The 15,796-nt window shown below is 46.7% G+C and overlaps 3 protein-coding genes and 1 non-coding gene across 5 annotated transcripts; 2 read left to right on the top strand and 2 right to left on the bottom strand.

The window, feature by feature from the left end:
- Positions 1-213: 213 nt before the first annotated feature.
- Positions 214-410, bottom strand: LOC112269624. The gene has a single exon (XR_002961516.1). It is a non-coding gene; the product is annotated as a U2 spliceosomal RNA (small nuclear RNA).
- Positions 411-761: 351 nt separating this feature from the next.
- LOC100837141 (peroxidase 2) lies at positions 762-2,258 on the bottom strand. Its single transcript, XM_014895733.2, has 3 exons — positions 1,926-2,258; positions 1,649-1,831; positions 762-1,544 (listed from the first exon to the last, which is right to left on the bottom strand). Exons 1-3 carry the CDS (start codon positions 2,145-2,147, stop codon positions 978-980), a joined length of 972 nt encoding a protein of 323 aa, XP_014751219.1. The 5' UTR covers positions 2,148-2,258; the 3' UTR covers positions 762-977.
- Positions 2,259-6,615: 4,357 nt separating this feature from the next.
- LOC100835678 (wall-associated receptor kinase-like 8) lies at positions 6,616-10,060 on the top strand. The gene is made up of 3 exons (XM_024455662.1): positions 6,616-7,960; positions 8,153-8,263; positions 8,682-10,060. Exons 1-3 carry the CDS (start codon positions 7,024-7,026, stop codon positions 9,881-9,883), a joined length of 2,250 nt encoding a protein of 749 aa, XP_024311430.1. The 5' UTR covers positions 6,616-7,023; the 3' UTR covers positions 9,884-10,060.
- A 1,228-nt stretch (positions 10,061-11,288) lies between these two features.
- LOC100836833 (wall-associated receptor kinase 2) lies at positions 11,289-15,659 on the top strand. 2 transcript variants are annotated; one of them, XM_003580652.4, is made up of 5 exons: positions 11,289-11,465; positions 11,543-11,620; positions 11,948-13,020; positions 13,542-13,652; positions 14,366-15,659. In XM_003580652.4, the coding sequence occupies exons 3-5, from the start codon at positions 12,048-12,050 to the stop codon at positions 15,565-15,567; spliced, it is 2,286 nt and encodes a 761-aa protein (XP_003580700.1). In that variant the 5' UTR covers positions 11,289-11,465; positions 11,543-11,620; positions 11,948-12,047; the 3' UTR covers positions 15,568-15,659. The 2 variants fall into 2 exon arrangements, with proteins under 2 accessions (XP_003580700.1, XP_024311428.1); XM_024455660.1 differs by having other exon boundaries at positions 11,295-11,429; positions 11,505-11,620.
- The last annotated feature ends 137 nt before the right edge of the window (positions 15,660-15,796 follow it).

Below are 15,796 nucleotides of genomic sequence, written 5' to 3'. Positions count from 1 at the left end.
AAGTGGTTGTAACAAGATAATTTTCTTCTTTTTGAAGGGAAAGATAATTTTCAAATGTGCAAGATATTGTTCAACATCGCGTAGGCAATTTTCAAATTTATGTCCAATCCTAAATTTTTGTTCGACTTTCAAACTTACTTCAGGTCAATTAATTAACATTAACAACATCTTATTTTGAATTTGAATTAATCCGAAATTTTCATTTTGACTTGGTTGGGGTGCGCCAGGCCTGGGCAGTAGTGCAACGCCCAGGCGACACGCGAGGGCCCCAGCGGCAAGCCACTGTGGTGGACCCTCCCCCACGAAAAATAAATTTAATATCGTTGTGGGCACATGGCCCACATATCAGATATTAAACTGATAAGAACAGATACTACACTTGATCTTAGCCAAAAGGCCGAGAAAGGTATGAATTGGAACGGAGCCGTGCCCTTGCTTATATAGCAACCTCCACCGAGCCCTCTGCTCTCCCTAGGCGATGTGGGACTAAACTTTCTATCGCTGCGCGCTCATGCTCGCACAGAGAACCGAGAGGCGGGCCGTGCTTTCCTACTGGGCTTACGCTTGACCATGCATCCATCAAACTCCACAACTCGCCAGACGGCCCAATTAATACCACAAGCCCAGTTCGTTTGGCGTAACTACAAAGAGAACCACCACCCGCAAAAAGAAAAGAGAGAACCACCAAAATGCAAAATTCTCAGCACACAGATTTTGGATCTGATCGAAATTAGCACACAAACTCAAAGAACACGCATCCATTCAAACAGGTAATTTATCCAATCTTACTCATTATTCCTCGAATTTGTCTTCGTATAGTAGTACAAGTCTACAACCGTTCGAAGCAGACTCTACACCATCACACAAGAAGAAATTGTACCCGCAAATCACAAACACAACACACACGCAGAGACTCACAGCACAGAGACCCTGAGTTGAGAGAAGCCTGACACCACACTGACAGCCAGTTACTTACTTCAGTTGGCCTTCCTGCAGTTAACCCTGACCTGCCCCCCAGCCCCAGTGACCACCCCAATGCCGCCCATCTTCACCATGGCGACACGGAAATCATCAAAGAACCCCGCCATGCCGGTCGCCGACGCGTACCCCGTGGTCTGCGCGTCGGCCGACCCGCCATTAAACAGCTGCTGGTCCGAGTGCAGCAGGCCCTTCTTCTTCATCAGATTCTTGTAATAAAAGTTGTCGAAGACGTATGACGTGGAGGGGTCGAGCGGCGAGGTGTTGTCGTCGCCGTTGCTCGCCGTCGACGGGCACCTCGGCTTCAGCGACGAGGCCAGCGTGGCGTCCAGGGTGGCGTTCTCGTTGTAGAGCCGGTCCCTGAAGTTGACGCACCGGGCTTGCCCGATCGTGTGCGCGCCGGACAGCGCCACCATGTCTTTTGCGGTCAGGCCTTTGTCGGAGAATGCCTTGATGAGGGCGCCGAGGTCGGAGGATGGTGCCGGGAGGTCGTTGTTCGCGGCGTCTAGGCTTGAGGTTGTCCCGTCCCTTCGGCCTAGCTCCACCTCCCACGTTGGCCCGCCCAGCTGCAGTTAAAAAACAATAAACTCACGTGTTAGCTGCTGCCTCCGATTTCGTGTACATGGATGTCAGGAAGTGGTTTTGAGTTCTTAGCGGAAGCTTGGCTTACGGCGACGACGGAGTCGCGGGCGGCGACGGCGAGGATGTCGGCGCAGGAGACGACCTTGGCGCAGGAGTCCTCGAGCTCCGCCTTGATGTTGTCGATCAGCTCGAACCCACGGAGGGAGTTCTTGTTTGGCACCGCGTTCTTCTCGCCGTTGGCGCCGTCCAGCAGCACTGACCCGTCACAGCCCTGTAAAGATGCTCAATGGTTAGTCCTTGAAAAGGGAGAGCTTAAGACTTAAGTTAGGATTTAGGAAGGTGGTAAGCATATGTATGACACTTGCATTGACAAAGCAGTCGTGGAAATGGAGGCGGAGCAGCGAGGCCCCCATGCGGGACTCTTTGGAGACGGCGGCTCTCACGGCGTCCTCGATGATGTCCAGGGCGTCGGGGCAGGTCTCGTCGTAGAATTCGGTGGAGAGCTTAGCCGAGACGAGAGCGGCAGAGAGGAGGAGGAGCAAGGCCGTGATGCCGCAGGTACCGAAGGTGTGCTTGGATGGCGCCATTGGTTGCTGATAGCTTAACTGAGCTAGGCAAGTGCAGCTAACTTCAGACTTCAGTGTGTACTGTGTGTAGGCTTGGACTAGTAGACTAGACTAGGAGTGCATGCTGGATAGCTACATGCGCCGGGGTATTTATAGGGGATATTCTCGGGTGTGTCACTATGTATATACCTTATTTGTTCTTCTGGTCTTCCATGTAACTTAGTGCTATACAGCCGGAAAGGAAGAAATGCATATCTAAATGGGAGCTTTTTACTTGTATAGAAAGTTCATGTATGCTACTCCCTCCGTTCCAAATTAACTGACGTGAATTTATTTATACAAATCCACGTCAGTTAATTTGGGACGGAAGGAGTACGTGCAATCCACAAGTGTACTTCTTCTACCACATGCATGCACGCTATTTGCCCGTTTGTTTATCCAAGGGTAACACTTATTCAAATATTTGAACTTAATCAACAATTAGACAAAAAGATTGTAAGTTTGTTCGAGATGTATATATAGTTGGATTCGGGTTTTTTAGGGTGCATTGCTATTGTTTTATTTGGAGGTACATGCAGTACAAATAAAGTCTGAAACTTCATTTTTTTTCGGGACTAGTATATCCACTTAAGAGGATTAACGAGCTGAAATCGTTCACAAAGGTACGTCGATTCCGTTGTTGGCTCTCTATTTTCTCTGCATCATCACTTTTTCGTGAGAATGTCTATTTCTCAGTCGATTTAGAAAAAATTATTTCTCAGTCAACGATCATAGCCATTTGATCAAGATTTTTCAATCATTTGCATTTGTATGGATCTTTCACGAATCTCAGTGATTGGATCAAACGGTTATTAGCATTGACTTAGAAATAGTTATTTCTCAATCACCTGAGAAATAGCAAATCATTTTTTCGTAAACAAGGGAATACCCTCAGCCTCTGCATCATCTATAGGCGACACTAGCTATTATTTGGAGGTACAGGCAGTACAAATAAAGTCTGAAACTTCATTTTCAGGACTAGTATATCCACTTACGAGGATTAGCGAGCTGATATCGTTCACAAAGGTACCGAGATTCTGTCGTTGACTCTCTATTTTCTCTGCATCATTTATAGGCGACACTAGCTATAATAACAAGGGCGTCCAAATTGATGTATTCCCTCCCTCCAACAAAAAATGTTTCAAATTTGTCAAAATTTGGATGTATCTGGACATGACTTGTTGTATAGATGCATTCAAATTTAGATCTTTTGTTGGACGGAGGAGTACCACGCATCCAGCAAGGATTAATCGCTACTTGTCTCGTATGACCATATCCCAAACAAGATATCAGATCCAGCCACTTGCGTTTCAGTGTTCCAATTCGGGACACGATTTCAAAAGCTACAATCAACATGTGTGGGTCAGGCTCGCACAATGCAGCTTAAGGTGCGACTTTACGACAACCTTACAAACCAATGAGTTTTTAAGACCTGCAATTCTCCGGTTAGTCTTAAGCTCAGGTGTGAATAGCGGCGCGACTGGCCCCACGTAGCTAGTCTGACCGGGGTCAACAAATTAGGCATGCAGCATGTACTTGCTTTAAGCAGCCAGCTAGCTCTATTAGGGGTAGTGAACATTAACTCTCAAGCTGTCAAGCAAAGAAACAGCTTGTATGCTTAATTTGGAATCCATGGACGCATGCATGGTTGCGGATCTCCCAAACTCTTGTGACTTTATCGGACATGGCCGGTCGTCAATGATGTTTCTTAACTCGTCTTCGCTTCTCTGCAATGTGGAAGAATTTCGAGAGCTTTCTCTTCGGAAACAATTCCAATTTTCCATTGTTTCCTTGAGCGAGACTTTTCCGATTCGTTACATGATCACTGTCCATGCATCCATGGGAATCAAACAAGGCAAAAATACCTTTTATGAATGATTAAGTATTGGATTAGGCGGTTGAAAAGTCTTACGCAAATGCTGTCCTCCCACTGATCACGGACGGAGTCTGGCAAGGCACACACACATGCACTTGCCAAACTTTTGGGCTTTACTAGCATGCTCTGCTGCACTCTCCAAGAATCAAACAACACGAGGGCGAGCTCCAGCACTGCAACGGAATGACGTCGTCGATTTGATCGTGCCGGTGGCGCGCGCATGATCACGACATTCTAGTTAATTTGCACTCCATGGCAATGGTGAGCGGTTGATTAATTCTGATGAGATCCAGAAGCTGGCCAGTATTCTACGTGCAGATATATAGCCGGCCTGGGCGGTCAAATCACTTGGAAATTAGTCTTGACTCTTTTTCGCTCTTTAATCCGCACTCTGATAATAATAGCTTATAGCTATATGTCTCTTGCACATTGACGGCGAACTTTTTGTACGTACTATAAGAAAATTAACCCAAGGAGATCGACATCGATTTGTTCTAGCGCTGGGTAGAGGAGATACATAGCCGTGCATGGTATAGAGCCCGCTAGTCGTCGGGTGGCGCCGGACACGAAGACGTGTCAAACGCAGTACCGAATGGCGGTAAAAAGAGTGACATAGTGTTACACGGAACCACGTACGGGATAAATGTAAGCACTAGCTGCTTGGTGGTGGCGGTGGACTTTTACGTACCGAAGCAGAGACACATTTCGTCTATGAGATATCCTAGTCTAGAACATTTCAAGTGACTGTGGCGATATATGCATGGTTCACCGAAACGAGACGGAGAACTGAGCTTTCGGTTGCATTTCAGCGGGAGAATTGAATTGGGTTGGTGTCGGGTTTCCGCAGTGAATTTGTGCGCGCTTTTGACATCCGGGCCTGCGAGACAAGTGCTAGGCCATCCCACTACGTGCCATTGGCGAACCTGGCATCGTGACTGTTTTGGTTACCAGTGCAGCACGTAAGTTCTTGGAAAGGCGTTCGCTCGCTCCCTCGCGCTTGGGGCCTGTAAAACTGCATGATGCCAAGTTGGGCCAACTCTAGAGTCTAGACTATAGTAAATTTGCCTGACCCAGAGTTTTCGGCCCCAACCCTACGTACCTGGGCCGAAATGAAATTCAAACTTCAAGGCCTAAGCTTCAGCGGCCGAACTTCGCGTGCCAGACGCGCATCGCGCGGGCTTACGGCATCCAGCTGAACGATCTCGCCGGGCGGCCGGCCGCCTACCCCGTGCAAGGGGCCACGTTCATAGCGGTCCGGAAGTGGCTCGGCAGCCAGCAAGCCATGTTGCAGCTGAGTTTCCTCGACGACCCGAAGAGGGCTGGTTCGGTTTCACCCTTCCGGCCTTCCCAGCGGGGATTGACAGGAAACTCGAAAATTTAGTTTAGTTTCCCCAGGATCCCTCTCAATCGGTCGAAACGTACAGGGCCGGAAGGTGGTCGATTCCACGGCGGTGCCCACGGTGCTCGAGTGGTCGCTGGACATGGACCGCGATGACGATCAGGACCTGTTCTTGTATGACCCTGGTGTGTCTCAGTGGGTGAGATGTGTTAGCGTGAACAGCGTCATCGTGCAAGACGACATTGGTAGGAATCTTTACGGCAGGGCACGGTGCAACTGCTCCGGAGGATATCAAGGGAACCCTTACATTGCTAATGGATGCCAAGGTACTTACTGTATAGTTAAAAAAACATTTTTTCTGCAAGTATAAAGCCGTTGCATGTTTGCCGACAAAAATAATCTACTCCTACAACTCTTACCTTGCATTTTTGCGGTTTTTCGATCAAGAAAATTGGCAAATGCCACAAAGAACCGAACTCGAAAGAACCACCATATGATCGACATGGCAGGCCGCAGTCGGCACGGCCCAGAGTGTGCATTCTTTACCGAATCTCCGATCCCATATGGGTGGTGCGGGCCGTTCTAGGCCCACGAGATTCCAGGGCTGGGCTAACTAGCTAAGTGCATCGTATATCACTGATTTGCCATATCTGGGTCTGGGAGCACCTGTGAGGCTGTGAGAGTGAAAAATAGAGCGGCGACAGAACCATATGGTAGCGCGGCGGTGGCAGGCTGGCGCGGCGGACGCAGGCGGCCAGCCGGCAGCTGCGCAGAGGTGTCGGCTCGTGCACTCGTAGGTCATCCTAACCTCTTCTGACTTCTTCCGGAGGTGGTTGGTGCTGGGTGGGAATCAATGGTGAGCGAGCTGTTTAGTTCAGTTTGTGTTCTTAGCCATGCAAGCGAGCTGTTCGATGTAATGCTCAAGTGTTCGAGCTCCCACCGGGCCGGGGTCGAGGGTGCCTAGCTAGGCCGACCGAGCAACATCGAGGTACGGAGTATTTTTGTTTGTTTGCTCCCAGTCATTAAAATTGCCGCTGTCTGATTGAATGGAGTCCTGACTCCTGTGCGCATGCTTCCCCGAGACCCCGAGGGCCTCAACCTACTAAACACTCTATCCAGCGAAGCTGTTCCTGAGCAACATGGCATCTCCTTGCCCCAGATGGCACGAAGGGAGCGACGCAGTGACCAACAAACGGTCCACAGTCCATGAAGACCTGGTTGGTGACCAGGTGATCAACCTGAACCTATTAAACTCTGCATTAAGCTGTTCAGTCACCATGTGCAGCTGTGCTAAATGGGGCAATCTATTTCAGCAGCTTGGCAAGTTGGAACCGGACAGATTTATGTGTTAGTTCTAACACGTATGCCAAGACTATCTTTGCTTTGGAATTTCCTCTTTCCTGTAGAACATGTGCTATCCTTTTGAATATATTCACTTATCTTGACCGGGAGTCCTGTTTGAAATTTTCCTTGACGTGTCAACTAATCCATCCTGCTTTAGTCACTTCACTTTACTGGTAGTCGTTTGATCAGTTGCTTGGAAATTTGGAATGGACTTTTGAAGTCAACTGGAGAATTATGGGTACCAGCCAATCGATCAGAACAAATATCAGTGTTGCCATGCTCAACTAGCACTCTGAGAGATGACGATTTCAATCTCTTCTTCCCGTCAACTAGCGCTTGTAGGCATGATCGGAGCACTTGCGTTTGAGCTGCTGGTGGCAGCAGGCCCAATAGCCTTGCCCGGCTGCCCGGAAAGCTGCGGCCGTATTGCCGTGCCGTACCCTTTTGGCATTGGCAAAGGCTGCTCCCACCCAGGCTTTAATCTTACTTGCGACAAGACGCGGCATCCACCAAAGCTGTTCCTGGGCAACGGCGTGGAAGTGCTCGGCATCTCCTTGATGGACGGCACAGTATGGATCCGCAGCAACGTTCTGCGATCAGATTTCCAAGAGTTCAACGGCTCATGGCCTGGCCCTGCTACGGTCGTCCCCAGGCCATTCACGGTGTTGAGCCGGCGGAACTGGTTCGTGGCATATGGCTGCAACATCATAGCGCGGCTCATGCCCCCGGGGGTGCTCGGTCTTGTGGAAAGCGACGCCTACACCAGCACCTGCGCCGCCATGTGTGTGGGCGGACAGCAGAATTTCACCGGCTCATCATGCTCCGGCATCGCGCGCTGCCGGACATACATCGCGTGGGAGCTGCTGACTCATCCATACGCCATCCAGGTTACGCAGCTCTCTGTGCTGGGCGGCGGTTCCTTGCCATACACAGGTGTGTATGTGTTTGTTGTTGATAAGGACTGGTTCAGCAGAAACGAAGACGAGATGCTGCTCAACTTCACAAAATCCTATCAGCGCACTATCACTGAGAGTGTACCTGCTGTGTTGGAGTGGTGGTTAGATTTGATCAGCGACGAGGACATGTTGCCCTTGTCTGTCGGGCCCAGGTCTTCTTATTTTAGATGCTCAAGCTTAAACAGTGTTAGCTATTACGCTGATCTAAATTATGAGAAAAGACGGTGCAATTGTTCCCTAGGATATGAGGGCAATCCTTATATCACTGATGGATGCCAAGGTACATTACTTTTTTGGGTGTTCTTGGCCTCGGTACCACGAGTGAACATTGCGCTTCCCAGGAATTTCAGTATTCTCTTTCGATGCTTTGATGCTTCACCTGCACTCCCAACAACCAAACAAGCAAAATTGCATTCTTGATATGTGAAATCTCTCTGCTTCTTGACTGAATTTTTTTTGTCTCCCCTTTCAGATATCAACGAGTGCCAACAGCCAGATGTTTATCCATGTGTTCATGGAAACTGCATCAATATGCCAGGGACATACCAATGTGCAACAAAGAAAAGTATCAGCAGGCTCCCAGGTATAAAACTACAAATGCACCTCACTCACCTAATATGAAGCTTTTCGTAGTCATAACTCATAAATGTATACATGAGTAGACGGTGTTCAGAAATACTACCACTGCATTGTTCAGCTTTGAAACGAGATGTCCTAATACTGAAAGCATCAGTGCTTGACCACTAAAAAATAAAAGGAAAAACAATACAGAATGTTACGTGCTTCATAAACTAATGAACCATTTGACACTTGCCTGGAACGAAATACTTCGAATATGATTTCTCTGACAAGTGTTCCAAGAAAACCTTTTGTCATGGTATAGTTGATTAATGTCAAATTCCAGTTCAGTATGGCAACATGCGACATATACTTCTTTGATTGGGCTGTTTGCATCTCATGATGCAGAGGCTGCTTTCGATTCTTACTTTCATTCTCTGCAGGTTTAATTACTGTCATTGCAATTAGTGCTGGTTCCGGCGTACTGTTTTCACTTCTGGGCATCGCCAAAGTCACCAATAAACTCAAGCAACAAAGAGCCAAGAAGTTGAGACAGAAGTTCTTCAAGAAAAACCATGGACTGCTTCTGCAACAATTAATCTCTTCAAACGAAGATATAGCCCAAAGAACAAAGATTTTCAGCTTGGCAGAGCTAGAGCAAGCAACCAACAAATTTGACAATAGTCGCATCCTTGGCGGCGGTGGCCATGGCACAGTGTATAAAGGCATCTTATCTGATCAACGTGTTGTGGCCATCAAGAAGGCTAAAATTGTTGTGCAGAGGGAAACCGACCAGTTCATAAATGAGGTTGTGATACTTTCACAGACAAACCATAGGAATGTGGTGAAGCTCTTTGGGTGCTGCCTCGAGATGGAAGTTCCTCTACTAGTTTATGAGTTCATATCAAATGGAACTCTCTCGTTTCATCTCCATGGCCAAAGTGAGGACCCTTTGTCATGGAAAGATAGGTTGAGGATAGCACTAGAGACTGCAAGGGCCATTGCATATCTACACTCTGCTGCTTCCATATCAGTATACCATAGAGATATCAAATGTGCAAATATACTACTTACTGATACTTTAACAGCAAAAGTATCAGATTTTGGAGCTTCAAGGTCAATTGCAATAGATGAGACAGGAGTACTTACAGCCGTCCAAGGAACATATGGTTACCTTGATCCCGAATATTACTACACTAGTCGACTCACAGAGAAGAGCGATGTTTATAGCTTTGGAGTCATCCTTGCAGAGCTACTGACAAGGGTAACCCCAGTTTTTTCTTCTCATTCGTCAGAAGGCACAAGCCTAGCATCCCATTTTGTGTCCCTATTAAGGGACAGTCGTTTGTTAGATATTCTAGATGCACAAATTGTTGAGGAGGGAGGGGCTGAAGATGCTACCGTGGTTGCAAGGATAGCAGAAGCATGCTTAAGTTTAAAAGGTGAAGAAAGGCCTACAATGAGGCAAGTGGAGACAGCACTTGAAGATGTGCAGAGCTCAAAGGTTCATCACAATTCTCGGACAACAAGAGTGAGCCAGAATGCTGTAAAAGGTCATTCTTGCAAGGGAGGCAAAGGCGACGAAGGAACTAGATTGTACAGCTTGGAGAAAGAGTTCATCCAATCATCTGAAATTCCAAGATGATTTTATTTCCATGCTAAAGTGTTGCCGTTACTGTTATTAGTTTGGGTTCCATGGAGCAAATGAAATGTCAATTCTGAACTCCGAATAATAACCGTGTGCGCATTTCCTGTTCTAATTGGTCATGTAGAACCATGTATGTGGAAGTAAATTAATAAATGATTTCAGGTACAATTTCTACAGCTAAAACATCTTGTTAACGCTGAATTTCAAAAGTTTTCGAGAATATATGTTGATGGGTATCCAGTTATCCACAGATGTATCGTAAATACTCCCCGTTCAAGCGCCGAACTAATTTTGCATCAAACGGACGTTCTCCGCTTTGTTAGCGTCTGGAGCAATGGATGGCTGCTGGGCTGGTGCTCCAGCCTCCAGCATTTGTTGGCTGCTGGCAAACGCCCATCCCGCGTCCGGGCCTCTTTTTGTACGCGTCCAGGCCTCTCGTACTACGACATCGAGCTTAGCTATTCGGCACGGCCGGCGATTCCTCCGGGTTACATACTTACATTTGCATCGAAAACGATACACACAATCAATTTTATTGCAAAGTTATATCAACATACTTACATAGTACGTAGTTGTCTTAATCCATAGCCGATCAAGAGTGGTTTGGGCGAAAAGGGGCTCGTGTTGCAGCTGGGTTACTTCACAGAACCACCGGGTAGAGTGGGGACTGCCGACTCTACGGCGGTTCTGACTGATCTGACTCTTATCGAAATTGTATGAAGACTGTAACACGCTTTCCGCACAGTACTAATTAAACTTTCGGGCGGCCAATCCATGGGCGGAGTCAGGCGATCAGGCAACTGCCCGGGGTGACCGGCCGGCCGGTGAGTCCGCCCATGCTTTCGGCGATAGTCGTCTGGTGGATGGACGACTGGACGTACCTGACTGCGTATACTGATTGGTCCAGCATGAGCTTGAACAGCTTCGCGGTTGATACCGATGGAGTCTTAAGGTGCAGCTGCTCGGAAGGATAGCAAGGCAATCCCTACGTCGTCCGCGGATGCCAAGGTACCGCTGCTACTGCCGGCTCTCCTTCGTTTTTCCGCTCGATCGATCATATCTAATCTAGTAGATGCTTTTTTGATTTTGCTATATACAAGTGGTTTGATTTTTAGTTAGAGATAAATCCATTGTTCAGATGTCAGATCTAGTCTGTGCTTTAATGATTCGAACAACTTGCTAAAATACCTGCATGGATTCGGATTGGAAGGGATGGAGGGGAAATTAAATTGCAATCCCAAAATTTCCTCCTACCGGGCTAGCACAACCGAACTAGTAGGCCTAAAGCAACCAACCCCTGCCATTCTAAGCGGGCTTAGGCTTTTAGTCAAGTCGTTATGAGCCTAGCAGGGCATGCCACATGCCAGCCCATGTATTCTCTCAAAAAATTTTTGACAGTCCAGCCCATATATACTCTGATAGACTGTTGCCGCCTGGCTGCGAGCACCACAGAAGTGAGAACTACGCAGGCGAGCTGTTCGACGAAATGGGGGTCGGCATATGAGGTTTGGTCGGCGGCTGGCTGGTGCGGCGAATGTCGCGGGTACGCAGATGGTTGTTGTATGCTGGGAAATTAATGGTGAGCAACTTGTTGAGACTCCCATCTCTTCGTGAATAGATTGTAGCAGTCACGAGCTTTGGGTTCTGGCGGTGCAGGCGAGCTGTTCGACGAAATGTTCAACTGAGTTCACCGCGGCGCCAAGCGAGTCGAGGGGCTAAGCAGCATATGCTAAGGTAATTTTTTAGCCCCTGTACTGCCTGGTTGTCTGGAAACCTACAGTGAGGCTGCTTCCATGAGGGCTTCAACCTACTGAACAACTCCATCCACCGGAACTATTCGTGAGCAACGGGGCATTGGGCGTCCCCTTGACCCCTTGGTCCTTGCCCTGGATGGTACGGTATGAAGTATGAACATTCAACCGATTGACCAATATAGTGGTCGATAGTCCACAAAGGTCACTGTAGTAATAGACAAGTTGGACACAAGTTTTCAAATAAGATGGATGGTTTGTCACATCACAAATTAATATGCCAACTTCATTTTCCTTTCTTCTTTGTTAGCAAGAACGATGCGCTGGACCCAATTACCCCGTGTACCACGGCATGCAGAGTTTGGCATAAATAGGTACCTTTGCATTGCACAGGAGAGTAAGTATGAAAGATGGTGTTGTTTGCCTCTACTCCTTCCACAAAAGCAAAGTTAGGCACCATTGTTGCAGCACTAGAGCTTTCGCTTATAGTGACAATCTTAGCAGCTCCAGTAGCCTTGCCTGGTTGCCCGGAGGCATGTGGTAACATCACCGTCCCCTACCCTTTCGGCATCAGGCAAGGCTGCTCGCGCCCGGGGTTCAACCTCACCTGCGACGAGACACGCCATCCACCGAAACTCTTCCTAGGCCATGGCGTAGAAGTCGACGCCATCTCCCTAGCGGATGGCACGATGCGGGTCCAAAGCAAGATTGTAATCGTGACTACTCGAGACTTCAATGGCTCCTGGTCCAGTGGCATAATGCCCAATGCCACCATCTCGGTGTCAACCGAGCACAACGTCTTCGCGGTCCTCAGGTCCAACGTCATCGCCCACCTCGCCCCCAGCTATAATGTTTCCGAGCAATTGTACAACAGCACCTGCGCTGCGCTTTGCGATGATTATATTTATTGGACGGGAACAGTCTGGGCCTGGGACAGGGACGCCCCGTGCTCGGGCGTGGCCTGCTGCCATACAACCATCGCGTCGGGTTTACCCGCGTATGGGGTCCAGTTCAAGGATTTCTCTCAGAAATCCTATCCCGTGTCAGACGAAGTTGCATTCAGAGAAGATACGCCATTCAGTTTCGCCGCCGCAATAGTCGACAGCAATTGGTTCAGCGGGAATGTGGGGCTCATGTTTAATAACACATATAATAACGTCCATCATGGAGAGGTTACGGTCGTACCCACCGTGTTAGATTGGTGGCTGGAACCACGGCGCGATGATGACATTTTGTTCTTGGATCCCAATATTTCTATCTGGAGATGCATAAGCTTGAACAGCGTCGTTAATTTCGTTAATAACGATGTTCGTAAAGTCCAATCAAGGTGCAGCTGCTTGGATGGATACGAAGGCAATCCTTACATCGTTAACGGATGCCAAGGTACTGCGACTTCCCTGTTCCCTCTATTTTCCATATCCATCTATATGCGAGTAGAATCAACTCATTCATGCGATTGGCCTTTGATGGAATTAGGCTCTCCCAATGCTCCAATGCTGACAGCCCCTTGAAACTGTAAGAACGAGTACACAAAATTTGCCAGTAAGCTCAGTCACCCGGGCAGTTTAGAGATTCCTGTGCTAAGCAGGGCCAAGACTTTCCTTTACATTTCTGTCCTTTAGTCACGTTGATCTACTGGTACAGGTAGGGTGTAGTCTCGTTGCTTGCCGACAGTAGTATCATGGAATGGACTTTGAAGTCAACTGGAGAAGGGCTTCCAGCCAACCATAAGATGGAGCCTACATGATTCCACTTATTTCTTTCTCGCTTATCATGATTTTAGTTTTTTCGTTTGATATTTAGAGGCTTCAATTGCACTTTGAACATACCCGACAAGCAATATTTCGTTTTTTATTTATGACACCCCTCTGCTTTTCAACTGTATTTTTTCCCTTCCTTTTCAGATATCGACGAGTGCCAGCAGCCAGATGTTTACTCATGCGTGCACGGAACCTGCATCAATATGCCAGGGACATATCGATGCTTATCAAAGAAAAGTATCATCAGCCTCCCAGGTATGAATACACTCATTCACTTGGTATCATTATTTGCTTCATGATCCCTCCGTTCCTAAAAATAGGACGTATTTTGTTTCCTTTGACCGAGCCTTTGACCAAAATTAGTCTATCAATATAGATTTTTTGGGAAATAATGATATCATTGCATTCGTATTCAAAAGTACTTGTTTATGGGTATGATTTGTATCACATAAATCACATGTTGATGGAGTAATCATTGGTCCTATTTTAACGAATGGAGGGAGTACATCAGTAAAACAGCTACAAAAAATACTACTACTGCATTCTTTAGTTCTAAAATCAGCTGTCCTGATACTGCAGCTCTGAACACATCGGTTGGTTGAACATTAAGAAATGAAAGATAAAATCGAAGAAAAGCAAATAAATACAGAAATTTATGTGCTTCATAAATTAGTAAAGGTTGTAAGGGCCTATACCGTTCACTTTTCGACGGAATCAAGAAGACATAAACTTGTGATCTCTGTCCTGGAAAAATACTCCCAATACGATTGCTCTCATAAACATTCCAAGAAAAGTAGAAAACCTTTGTCATGGTATAGCTCAGTAGTTTCGATTCAGTTTAAATTTTTTAAATGCATGCGGCAGATAGTACTCCCTCTGTCTCAATGTAGATGTCATCTTAGATTTTTAAATTTTCCCCATATTAAGTGTCATGTTAGCGCTAATTAAGTCTGGCCCATTTTCTGCAGGTTTAATTACCGTAATAGCAATCAGTGCTGGTTTGGGCCTACTGTTTTCAGTTTTGGGTGCAGCCAAAATCACTAAAAAACTGAAGCAACAAAGAGCCAAGAAGTTGAGACAAAAATTCTTCAAGAAAAACCATGGATTGCTTCTACAACAGTTAATCTCTTCAAACAAAGATATAGCCGAAAGAACGAGGATTTTCAGCTGGGAAGAGCTAGAGCAAGCAACCAACAAATTTGACAATAATCGCATCCTTGGTGGTGGTGGCCATGGCACGGTGTATAAAGGCATCTTATCTGATCAACGTGTCGTGGCCATCAAGAAGGCCAAAATTGTCGTCCAGAGGAAAATCGACCAGTTCATAAATGAGGTTGTGATACTTTCACAGACAAACCATCGGAATGTGGTGAAGCTCTTTGGGTGCTGCCTCGAGACGGAAGTTCCTCTACTAGTTTATGAGTTCATATCAAATGGAACTCTCTCATTTCATCTCCATGGCCAAAGTGAGAACCCTTTGACGTGGACAGATAGGTTGAGGATTGCATTGGAAACTGCAAGGGCTATTGTATATCTTCACTCTGCTGCTTCCATATCAGTATACCATAGAGATATCAAATGTGCAAACATACTACTCGCTGATACTTTAACAGCAAAAGTGTCAGATTTTGGAGCTTCAAGGTCAATTGCAATAGATGAGACAGGAATACTTACGGCCGTCCAAGGAACTTATGGTTACCTTGATCCTGAATACTACTACACAAGTCGACTCACCGAGAAGAGTGATGTTTACAGCTTTGGCGTCATCCTGGCGGAGCTAGTGACAAGGGTGACACCAGTTTTTTCTTCTCATTCGTCAGAAGGTACAAGCCTAGCATCCCATTTTGTGTCAATAATAAGAGACAATCGCTTCTTAGATATTCTAGACACACAAATTTTTGAGGAGGGAGGCACTGAAGATGCTACCGTGGTTGCAAGGATAGCAGAAGCATGCTTAAGTTTGAAAGGAGAAGAAAGGCCTACAATGAGGCAAGTGGAGATATCACTTGAAGACGTGAAGAGCTCAAAGGTTCATCACAATTCGCAGACTACAAGAGTGAGCCAGGATGCTCTAACTGACCAATCATGCAAGGGAAACAAAGTCGGCGAAGGAACTAGACTGTACAGCTTAGAGAAAGAGTTCATCCAATCATCTGAAATTCCAAGATAACTTTACTTAGATGGTGATGTGCCGCAATTCCTACTATTTCGTATTAGCTTGGGTGCCATACTGCAAATGAAATGTCAATTAGGAACTCTGAATTGTAGCCATGTGTGTATTTCCCTTGGTCATGGGTTATGTCAACTGAAAGTGTATAAAATGAATTCACGTACAATTTCTGCAGTTAAAACCTGTAACATCTAGTTAACGCTGAATTTTAAAGGTTTGTGATAATATA

Source organism: Brachypodium distachyon, chromosome 5 (assembly GCF_000005505.3).
Source record: "Brachypodium distachyon strain Bd21 chromosome 5, Brachypodium_distachyon_v3.0, whole genome shotgun sequence".
NCBI classification, from domain to species: Eukaryota; Viridiplantae; Streptophyta; class Magnoliopsida; order Poales; family Poaceae; genus Brachypodium; species Brachypodium distachyon.
The sequence above is the reverse complement of the archived record's forward strand: the minus strand, read 5'-3'. Positions and strand labels throughout refer to the sequence as shown.

Excerpts from the sequence above, each read along its gene's own strand:
- LOC100836833 (XM_003580652.4), top strand. The coding sequence starts at position 12,048 with ATGGTGTTGTTTGCCTCTACTCCTTCCACAAAAGCAAAGTTAGGCACC. Across the intron at positions 13,021-13,541 it reads CATCGTTAACGGATGCCAAG|ATATCGACGAGTGCCAGCAG; the intron begins GTACTGCGACTT and ends CTTCCTTTTCAG. Across the intron at positions 13,653-14,365 it reads AAGTATCATCAGCCTCCCAG|GTTTAATTACCGTAATAGCA; the intron begins GTATGAATACAC and ends CATTTTCTGCAG.
- LOC100837141 (XM_014895733.2), bottom strand. The coding sequence starts at position 2,147 with ATGGCGCCATCCAAGCACACCTTCGGTACCTGCGGCATCACGGCCTTG. Across the intron at positions 1,832-1,925 it reads TCCACGACTGCTTTGTCAAT|GGCTGTGACGGGTCAGTGCT; the intron begins GCAAGTGTCATA and ends GCATCTTTACAG. Across the intron at positions 1,545-1,648 it reads CCCGCGACTCCGTCGTCGCC|CTGGGCGGGCCAACGTGGGA; the intron begins GTAAGCCAAGCT and ends TTTTAACTGCAG.
- LOC100835678 (XM_024455662.1), top strand. The coding sequence starts at position 7,024 with ATGACGATTTCAATCTCTTCTTCCCGTCAACTAGCGCTTGTAGGCATG. Across the intron at positions 7,961-8,152 it reads TATCACTGATGGATGCCAAG|ATATCAACGAGTGCCAACAG; the intron begins GTACATTACTTT and ends CTCCCCTTTCAG. Across the intron at positions 8,264-8,681 it reads AAGTATCAGCAGGCTCCCAG|GTTTAATTACTGTCATTGCA; the intron begins GTATAAAACTAC and ends CATTCTCTGCAG.